This window comes from Scylla paramamosain, chromosome 12 (assembly GCF_035594125.1).
Source record: "Scylla paramamosain isolate STU-SP2022 chromosome 12, ASM3559412v1, whole genome shotgun sequence".
Classification (NCBI taxonomy): domain Eukaryota; kingdom Metazoa; phylum Arthropoda; class Malacostraca; order Decapoda; family Portunidae; genus Scylla; species Scylla paramamosain.
The window spans coordinates 17,704,218-17,715,447 of record NC_087162.1 but is presented as its reverse complement, the minus strand read 5'-3'; the positions used below and the strand labels follow the sequence as shown (position 1 = coordinate 17,715,447).

The window sequence follows — 11,230 nt, the reverse complement described above, 5'->3', positions numbered from 1 at the left end:
TTTTATTATAAATTACACTCACGAAAACAAACAACCGATGGTGATAGCATGATAGTTGAGACGTGAATGGTAAACGTTAAAAGCTACTTAAGTAGTCAATTCCCAGCTGACGGTTCTTCTTCTACGGGAATTAAGTTTCATGCATGAAGCTAAATACGTCGTGCTCTGAAGTTTATAGTATTGTTAATACAAAAAATAAATAAATAAATAAATAAATAATAAATAAATAAATAAAATAATAATAATAACATTCCATTACATATTTAACGAAGAGTTTTTTCTTAACAACTTTATCTGCATCTGTGATTCGTGGCTCAATGCCAATATAAAACCATGCAGTCAAAAAATTTAATTATATGGTGCATTATATAAACAGTACAAAGGAGAATGACTAAAAGGATACAGGGGATGAGGATTATTCCTTACGAGGCGAGACTGAAGCTGTTAAATTTACATTTTTTAGAGAGATGTAGGTTAAGAAGGGATCTGATAGAAGTCTTTAAGTGGTATAAGGGTTATAACAAGGGAAGTGTCCGCAAAATTCTTAGGTTCAGCAACCAGGATAGAACAAAAAAGTAACGGGTTCAAGATTGAAAAATTTAGGTTTAGGAAAGAGATAGGAAGAAATTGGTTCTCAAATAGAGTGGTAGAAGAGTGGAACGGGCTCAGTAATCATATTGTTAGTGCTAAGACATTAGGGAGTTTTAATAGAAGTTTAGACGAGTTTATGGATGGGGATGATAGGTGGAAATAGGTAGGTATATTTCATACAGGGACTGCCAGGTGTAAGCCCGGTCGCTTCTTGCAGCTTCCCTTATTTCTTATGTTCTTATTAAGCATTTGTTCAGGATGAGAAGGACATCATGTAAAGATCTGTGTTCACTGGAGTTAGGACACCCTCCCCTTCTTGCACTATTTACAATCGAATCGAAAATTCTTCTCAACTCTGTGGAAAGAAATAAAGCAAGAAGCTCATTAGAGAATTATCCTTTGGCTCATACGATTAGAGCAGGGATGTAAACTCAAATAATTTCAAGGACGAATTATGCATTTGGTTGTGGTCTTGAGGGTCACCAATAATTTTGGCAAGAGTGAAGTTTACAACACATTTTGCAGGTCATTCTGATTTACCAAAAAAAAAATATAGTACTTGGTTTCATCTGATCTTACACATGTAAAATTGGCCCCACCTAATAAGCACAATACTAATTATAAAGAATTCAGCCATACCACACAGAACTGCATCACACCATACGTCACAACCAACTGTACAACTTATATCACACCCATTCACGCCACACAGTTCCATCAACACACACCACAACGAGCCACAGTACAACCCATATCAAACTCATCCACACCACACACCACGACTAACTCATGTCACACTCACTCACACCACACCTGGCCAAACCACATCCAACATCACAGCTATTCACATCACAACCCACATCTCACCCTTCACACCACCCTACACAACACCAAACCACACCCTTACCACACAGCATCTAGTCACACCATGGACACAAAATTACATCACGCCACACATCATACCAACCATACAACATTCCATACCACACCCAGTCACTCAACAATCCATAAAACTTCCAGTCACAGCACGTACCACTTGCGTCACAAAAGCCACACACTAACCCATATCACACTGTCATACCAGCCGAAACCACAACAACCGATATGACACAGCCATACCAGAAGAGAGAGAGAGAGAGAGAGAGAGAGAGAGAGAGAGAGAGAGAGAGAGAATGACAATACACACCACATCCAGCCACAAAACATCCATATCACTCCCAGCCAAAGCACATAATTTCATCACCCTACACATCACACCCAGAAAAAAAACAACAACCAAAAAATAAATACATATATAAAATCACTGCCATAAAGTGACAAACCTTGCCCAAACAGCAATTCTGGCAAAATTTTACGTAATCGAGTTCCTGACTTACCTACTCGACAGTAATTCGCGCCCGTATCCCAACACTCGTCCAATACATGTACCAGACAAGTCAGGGAACGATACGTATGTAGTACGTGTAGGAATTAAGAAAGTTATAGGCGACTTACATGTTCAGACAGATACCAGTACTGGCACAGTCGTCGACTTCAAACGGATTTGTAATGCTGCTATTACATTAATAGAATTTTATGTTTTATTGCTAGCAATCTTGATACGAAATGAATCACACGCAAATAATAGGCAAATGTTATTTTGTTTCACAGTTTAGTAGTTTCCTGAACTGTAACAATTATAGACCGTCTCTCTTGTAGGGTGGCGTACCCTGCCATCCACGAGTTCAACACACGCGTTCGATACATAAGTCGTTTTATTAGAGCCATCAGTAAGATACAGGGAGAGGGAGAACGTAGGCATGGGATCTGTATTTGCATCAGCATTACGTGATCAGAATGGCGCCTGCTGTTGTGCAAGTTGGCGATATTTCATCAGACGAACAACAGGTAAGTGTCTTAGACTAAATGAACAAAGGACAACTGTGATGCTTAACAGAGTCAGGTATACCTAGCTACCTACGAGGTATGTTTACGACCATCAAGTACTTAATTTCTGACCGGCACGCAAAGAAATCCACATAAATAAAAAATATAAAAAAATTATATATATATATATATATATATATATATATATATATATATATATATATATATATATATATATATATATATATATATATATATAATTATTTATTTATTTGTTTTAATATTTGAGCCGGAAAAAAAAAACGCAATCTGTGTGAAAAATACAGAAGTAACATCATCGGTGAGGGTGAGATAGCTACCTGTTAGTATAGGAATGATAGCTGCAATTACAGTTATGTAAATAAAGTACACTGAGAGCATAAGCCTATTTTCTATGTTCCTGCAACTCATCAAAATTTATCTGGCCACCCATCTACAAGTCACGATCGATCCACAGTTTGAAAACCGCTGCGTTAGACTCACACAAAAACTATTTCCATAGGCGACGGAAATTATTTTAAAAATTCTCATGATATTTTCTTCTCATGATGATGCACAAATTGTTTATTTATCACTAGGATCATGAAGCACCCTTGAAAACCACAGTAACTTCCATTAGACACTATCGAATATATGTAACCGAGGTATAAATCAGAAGCGTTTGAGAATATATATATATATATATATATATATATATATATATATATATATATATATATATATATATATATATATATATATATATATATATATATATATATATATATCATGGCGTTCATAAAGTTTTTAACCTATATACTCAATATGTCAGAATATGCCTTTTTTTTATTGTTTATTGTGCTGGATATTTCATAGTTAGGCTTTATATGTAAGGGTATTTTTTAACATGGACCATCTAGTATTTGGGAATTTTTCTTACATATGTTTTGTTATATTCGTGATATGTGATTGTGGTCTAAATCTAATATAAATAATATAATATAATATAATAAATCTAATATAGATCTAGTGTGTGTGTGTGTGTGTGTGTGTGTGTGTGTGTGTGTGTGTGTGTGTGTGCTGGAAATTTCAAACACAACTATTAAAACAGCATCATGAAGGCAGATGACCTTTGCTTTCGCCTAGCTATCAACTCAATACAGGACCTTATCTGTTCTTTTATAGACTATTTTTCTCACATGACAAGGATCAACTCATAGATTTTCGAAAGAGAATGGAATCAAAAGTTTTCTCTTCATCAGCTATTTTATTCATCAGTTACTTCATTTACTTACTTACTTACTGAAGTTACTTATGAAGTTACTTACTTCATCAGCTACTGTATCAAACATTTTTAGCCCTCTTACTCATCCATACAATTTTTTACATTTTTTACCGTTATTCCATGGTTACTAATATTCTAAAGTGGCAAGCTGATTACCATGTCGCGGCCTCGCTGCACAAGACTCTATTCATTCTCTTCCTTCTACTCCACCTTATTAATGCACCATATTAACTCTTTCATTCCTTTCATTGGTAAGTTCTTGAACTTACTAAGAACTTACAACCTTTCTTTGTCTTTCACTTCTCTCCTACGAATTGAACTTGCAAAGGAGTACTTGTGCATCTCTAAAAACTTTTTTTTTTGTTTGTTTACTGGTCTTCAGGGACGGAAAGTTGGTTATTCTTGGAGAGAGAGAGAGAGAGAGAGAGAGAGAGAGAGAGAGAGAGAGAGAGAGAGAGAGAGAGAGAGAGAGAGAGAGAGAGAGCATTAATTATTAAATAGAATAATGGAAAACCTCAATGCTTTAATAAAAATAGTTTCAATTATTAAGTTAATTTATGTGTGTTAAGTGTTTGCAGGGATGGTCAGTGACCTTCATTTTTTCAAGGTCACACAATAATACTACACTGGACTCCCAAGATTACTTTTACGCCTTTCAAGAGTATATATTAAATTAGTGCTGCACTCTGAATTCTATTTAGATATATCAAACGATTATAAACTCTAGGGCAGAGTAAGAAAATCGTTTCAAGTTCAGATGTACTGCATTTAAATGGCATGAGGCCTCATGTTTACATCTGGAGCAGGTTTAAAGGGCCCGCCTCGCGTGGCTGCCGCTCCACCAATCACTTGAATGGACTGCCAGTAGTAACGTGACGTCACCAGCAGTCGTAGCCCAGCTATAGATTTTGCACGTCTGGTACAGTGTTTTAAAACACTAACATTTATATATGTATTAGAGAGTATACTAACAACATACTGAATATATAGTTTAAGGCATTTAGCAATATCTATGTATTGATATGGGCATTTCACCTTGGTCCTTTGTGACGTTGCATTACTGCACTGAGCAAAGACGAAGTAACCTACATTTTCCCGCGTTTTTGTTCCTATAATTCCTCAATCAAAACATGTCTGCCACATGGGCCTTATCCAGACCATAGTAAGTTCAAGTTATCCTTTAGTAGTAAATAATACGGGCTACATATCCAACCTGTATACCTCTGAGTCAAAGATAAGGTAGTATGTCACCTTAATTGACGGGTTGTGTAAGATGTCTCGGCCTCGTGTGGTCGTGAGCAGACTGTAAACAAGGAATTTTACGTCACGTGGTACGTGTTCCTAAGATATTATGCGCAGTTTCAATGGAACTCGAGTTATATCAGTCGCCAAGCTTATGGATGTGATGTGGTGACTGGTGTAGAGGCACCACAGATGGGAGTGCACCGTGCCTGGCCGCAGGACGAGCCCGCCAGATAGGTGCTCCCAGGATGTGTCAGCAACAAAGCACAGTAATCTGAATTGCTGGTGTGTAAAGGAGATGCCAGATTCTTGGGAGGCTGGGCAGGTGTTTTGAATGACTTCACAAGGTACAATGTTGATGGGCATCATATAAATATATTTAGCAGAGGTGTGGAACCTCTGCGAAACATTGGATACAGTCTGAAATAAGGGGAAAATCAATTTTTCTTTATTTACCTATTTTTCATATTAGTTTACTAGATCATATTGATTGGTATTCATTACCTAATTAGTTTGTTTAAGTGATATGGAAGTTGTGTGGCCTAATAGTCAGGGGTGTTTGTGCCTATCTCAAACTATAGTTCAACTCGTCACCGTGGCCATAGTATGATGCAATGCCTTGTGCAAGGTTGTTGTTCTCAGGACTCCTTTTGATGGGACATTATGTAATTGGATGAAATGTTTTGTGTAATCTATTTTCTCTATGAAGTCTTCGAAGTGGGTGTGGCTAATCAGTGTGGGTGATGACACAGCGTAATTAATGGGTGAAAGCAGAATTAAAAAAAAAAATATATTATATATATATATATATATATATATATATATATATATATATATATATATATATATATATATATATATATATATATATATATATATATATATATATATACACACACACACACACACACACACACACAAGGAAAGTAATTACCTAAATTAACTATGTTGTGAATGGAAGGCAAATTTTAGTAAATATGCATTATTTATTAGGAAAATTGTACTAATTGTCAGGCTTATATAGTGTAGTAAAAAGGAAATTGTTGTCACATTGTTCTTTGTTATGTCTTATCTGGTTATCATGCCTGGTAAGATATTGTGTAGCAAAACAACTGCACAAGCCTGCTTTGGTAACATGAACATTTGCATCCTTTGACTGCACTAATACCTATCATTTGACTTGCTGTAAGACAGTACAGACTCAGATCCACTGCTACTGTGCTTCAGAGTAAATGCTGGAAATTGTATTTAAGTAGATAATAAAACTACATGCAATATAATGTGAAAAAAACTGGTATTATATGCAGATGCACAGTATAGAAAATACACAATTAAAGAAGATAAGGTGTTGAAACCAACGTTAAAGTTGAAAAGTGAAAAATTGCATCATGTACTTTACAGCCACTCTGGGGCAAAATTTACAGTGTAGCAGCAAATTCTGTTCTTATGTTTTGAGTATAGTGATTTTTACAAATTTTTAGAGCAGCAGTGAGATTTTTTGCATTATAAGTCTTGAAATTTGGCCCAGCAACAAGGTTCTGTTATTTTGTTGGTGAGAAGATAGGAAAAGAAAAATCAAAGTTAAGGTATAGTGATCATCTCATCTTTTGGAGTCTGTCATGTATCATTATACACTGTTGCACAGCCATGAGATTATTTATATAGTTATGATTATTTTCCCCTATTGTTAGCCTCAGGGTAGTATTACTGAATTACACCTCTGGCAGATGAAATTATATTTTCTATTAAGTAATGTGGTTTATTGTTACATGCATGATTACTATTGCAATCGTGTTTTTTAGTGTCTGTCATGACATTATATTTGGTAGTTATGTTATGTTGGAGAAAACAAATACTGAGGATAGTTTAGATAATAATGTTTATTTTACTTACTACCAAGAAAAAGGAAAGTAAAAAATGGTTTCATTCTCTAGATTAAAAAATGTGTGATTCTGAAAATTGACCAGACTGCTGATGATTTCAGTAACATCACTGTTCACTGAAAGACTGTAACACATTCACTGTATTATTGTGGCAATTATAAAATTTTTCCTTACTTTGCAGCACAAAAAGATTGCAATCCCCAAGGCACCATGAGGGCTGTTTCAGGAATGTTGTGGCCCTAGCATAGGATGACCCATGATCTTCAGTTATGTGAGTGATACTTATGTGTAAAGATATGGGATTTCCAAGCTGAAATTTTTATTAAAATGAACATGGCAGTGCGACTTCAGCATCTCTGCATAAAGTTTTTATGTGCTTCAAGTTACTCGAATGCCTTGATTTTTTAATATTTTAAAGGTAACTTATTTTTTGTTATAGTATTGAAAGTAATTTATATATTTTTGGTTAGCTTTTTCTTCCATTTAAAGTACATGTTTTGAAACAGTTATTTGTGTGATTGGTTAATAATATCAGGTTGAGACTATATATACTGATAGTAGTCAGTAAAATTAATGCTAATTTTGTTGTAGGATATTGTTGGAAAAGGAGGAATAATAATATATTTGCTTTATAGCAATCATTAGTTTAAAAAGTGTTACAATAAGAAAAATATTATTATAAAATATTATTGCATGTTCAAAAAGATGTTTTGAGGTAATTACAATATTTGGGAATTTAGTTTAATCTTGGGTGTTAAAGAAAAGATAGGAAGAAGAAAATAATAAAAAGAATATATGAAGAATGAGTGAAGAGGAGGAGGCATCAAAGAAAGTTAATAGTGCATGAAATAATAGGGACAATGAAGACTGCAACTGATTTGAACTTTTTAATTTTCCTTCCAGGGTGTGAGGATTGTCAAACGAGCCAAGAGGGAGATTGTCAGAAGCATGGTCCATTGAAAAAAGTGGCAGACACAGAAGTATCTACCCGTGCAAGACGTTCCATTCCACATATTCTTCAGCTGAAGGAAGAAGCCTCGCATATTGGTAAGAATATCCCCATCTCTTCTGCCCCAGCATGTATATATTTTCTTTTTCTTGAATCATTATTCTAGTTCTTTAAAGTGATCTTACAGTAGAGTAGTGGGTTGATATGACTCATGGGGCAAAGGCAAGGCATTGAGAACCAAATTAAATAAAAATTAAATAATGAATTAAGTTATATGAATAAATTAATGTGTAAGGAAGTGGGAAGAGAAAATACTGAGTGTAACAGTAACACAAAATAAGTAACTGACTTGAAAGTAAAAAGGAAGGCAGATGAAGATGGGGAGGAAAAAAAGTAAAAAGGTGAAAAAAATTAAATGTATACTGGAGACAAAGAAATTTAGATAGGACAGCATGATGCAGCACTAGAGGAAATGAAGAAAAACATGGACTTGACCCTATGCTTACATGTAAGTATGGAAGGGAGATAAAAGAATAAATTATACAAGAGAAGAAATTAGTAGGATCTTTTTAGACTTGGTGATGAAAAGTAAAGTTAAAGGCAAGGAAGGCACACTGTAGTTATATTTCATAACAGGGTATCTAATTGCAGAGTTCACTTATGCATATTTAGGAGTATGTATATGTACAATAGTTCTTCTGCTGTTTGGTTGTGACTTGCATTCACAGCTTATAGAGGTTGTGGTAACACGAGTCACATGTATGTTTAGGTTTCTGCTGTTGTATTATTGGCAGAAGACTGTTATTTTGCAGTAATCTCTCCATTTATCTCAGTTTTTCACTTTATCATCATCAGTCCAAAATTGTTAATAATATTGGTTACAATAAGCCAATAAAGAGGACTATGGACATGACACAGGGATAAGAAAAAAAAATTCTATGTGGAAAGCACTTTCGGACAGGGTGGAAGCATGACATCTGTGGTTGGATTTGTGCATGTCCATGTGTGTATCTAACAAGGGGCTGGAAGAAAACTGTGGTTTTATGATTTATTGTGTTTGCCTTTGTGAGTGAATGTTTGTGTCTCCTTTGTTAGATATAGATAATTTTCAACAACATACCCTGATTGGCAAAACAAAGCAAGGATAAAAATTTAAGATTTTATATTTTAGCTTTAGTTAAGATTCTCCTAACATTATTTTTCCTTTTCTAAAATTATTTTCCCCAAGATATTTTTGCAGTGGTGTTCATACAGACACAATTTTTGTTGGTGGCAGTCCTTATAAATATTACTGTAATCACTGAAGTAAAAATTTGGTCATCTTGATATATGTTCAGTTTAGGCTTGGGAATTTTTTGTGATTTGTTTGATACAAATATGAGTTTTTATCATATTTGTGATAGATTTTAAGTTCCTTTATGTAGCAATTTAAATTATACAATTTAAATTTCTAGTTATAGATTGCTAAAAATATAATTACTTTGGTAATCATAATGCTATTAGATGAAAAGGAGATTGATAAAGATCCTTTTATAATAGAACAAAAGTGAAAGTAATATTAATAAAGACTGTACAAAAGGCCATAGAGCTGGGTTGATATTACTGTCATCCATGCATATCAGGAGCCACAGGCTCAAAGGAAAAGAAGGAAAGACTGTAAAATCCCAGGGATACATTGCTAAAATACAATTTATGTTTTCCAGCTTTGTTTTTATTTCAAGGTGTTTTAGAAGTTAAGGAACAGGATAAAGGAACAGTATTTATTGTAATATTTATTCTTGTTCATAAGTTTCTTTGAAGTTCTTAGTTTGTGAGAAATTTTTGCAGGTGTTTTTGCCAAGACATCACTAAGCAAGCGACTGCAATTTGGTCCACTTCAGGCCAAGAGAATTCCTGCAGGTAGCCAACAAGCAGCAGTTGAAGAAAAGATCAAAGAAAGGTATATGTAACATTTTTCTTTATGATTAATCTGTAGTAATATGATTATTTTTTTTATGTACTTTTATAAGAGTTCAACACAGTAGTAAAAGTAAACATTCCTTTGTTCTTTGTGAATAGTTTTGAAAATCCTTCTGTTAGTAAGCAAACTTGGTAACAAATGTGTTAAATCATTAGAAACATTGTGAGATAGATTTTGAGTGTTGGTATTCTGTCTTATTTTATTGATATTGTCTCTGGAGTGATGTTTGAGGCTGAACACCTATGTGATGTGAGATTTTTTTTTTTTTTTTTTCTCTCAAAAATACATTGATTATTAGGATATTTTTCCCCATGATCATTATGTATGATTAATATTAATTTTTTTACTTTAACTTTTCTTTATTTAAGTTTTTCATTCTTCCCTTTCCATATCTTTTTATTATTCTTAATATATTGATGATGGACTTTCTATTTCAGAATATTTTAACATGTTCCACTCAATTATTTTTATTCTTTTTGAATAGGTAAACTGATGCTTTTTTACCTGCCCTTACCATGCTAGTGTTCTACAAGCCTCAGATGTCTCTTCCAGTTGCATACTCATTAAGTCACCTCTCAAAGCAGAATTGTACATCATTTTATCGTGCACTTATTTGTATGGCCCAGTTTCTTGATTTCACTAACTTCAACTGCCAAAGTTTAAATACCAATGATGTCATACTTCTCACACATATATCACAGATTAGTCAAGTATTGGCCAGGCCCTTCCATTGTTCAGAACCTTAGCATTGATTATGGAATTTGTGTATGATATAGCTCCAGACCATGTGAGATGTGATGTAGTCTTTTAGAAGGACTCTGAAATTGGTGCACTTAATCTTGATGAATATGTTATGCCAAACTGTATGCTTTGATGACCTACTGTGAGGTGACCAAGGTCAATTTGTGTAGATGTGGAACCTACCTTATGAAACAATGATATTGATCAAAGTATACAATTGGTTCCAAGATGGAACATGTCATAGCAAGGTCAGGGCATAATCAGACAATGGAGTAGGAAGTATCCCTAAGATTCAGGTAATAGAGATGGAGAAGCTGTTAGTAATGCTGTATGATACATATACTTACTGCGTGTCTGTCATAGTAACTGCTGCATTGAAGAATATAGTTTGTCTGTTTGAAATACCATGTCAGTGTCTATATAGTTTTGTCTGTTTGAAATATCATGTCATTGTCTGTGTTGGTCATTTCTAATCTCTTGCAGATTTGGTGTTGTATACAAGATAATACGTAAGGAGGGAGAGTGCCTGCTTTTGGATACTCTGCAAGAGGAACTCAGCAACTGGATGATATTTGTGCGGCCAGGGGAAAAAAAAGCAGACCAAAATTTAGTGGCATTTCAATATAAGGGAGAAATATATTTTGCAACAATCAAGGTATGTATGATTAGTAATCAGGTTGTATGACTTACTGGTA

The 11,230-nt window shown here is 34.3% G+C and overlaps 1 protein-coding gene across 4 annotated transcripts in view; it reads left to right on the top strand.

Moving 5' to 3' along the window:
• The first annotated feature begins 4,825 nt into the window (after positions 1 to 4,825).
• Positions 4,826 to 11,230, top strand: part of LOC135105792 (zinc finger protein PLAG1-like) — a 38,312-nt gene continuing 31,907 nt past the window's right edge. Inside the window, exons 1-5 of one of the 4 annotated variants that reach the window (XM_064014318.1) lie at positions 4,826 to 4,922; positions 7,067 to 7,156; positions 7,789 to 7,932; positions 9,662 to 9,773; positions 11,019 to 11,190. In XM_064014318.1, the coding sequence (XP_063870388.1) occupies positions 7,135 to 7,156; positions 7,789 to 7,932; positions 9,662 to 9,773; positions 11,019 to 11,190 (450 nt within the window). In that variant the 5' untranslated portion in view covers positions 4,826 to 4,922; positions 7,067 to 7,134. Of the gene's footprint in view, positions 4,923 to 4,991; positions 5,350 to 7,066; positions 7,157 to 7,788; positions 7,933 to 9,661; positions 9,774 to 11,018; positions 11,191 to 11,230 lie in introns of those variants that run through there. The other 3 variants (XM_064014322.1, XM_064014320.1, XM_064014319.1) reach the window with 3 other exon arrangements.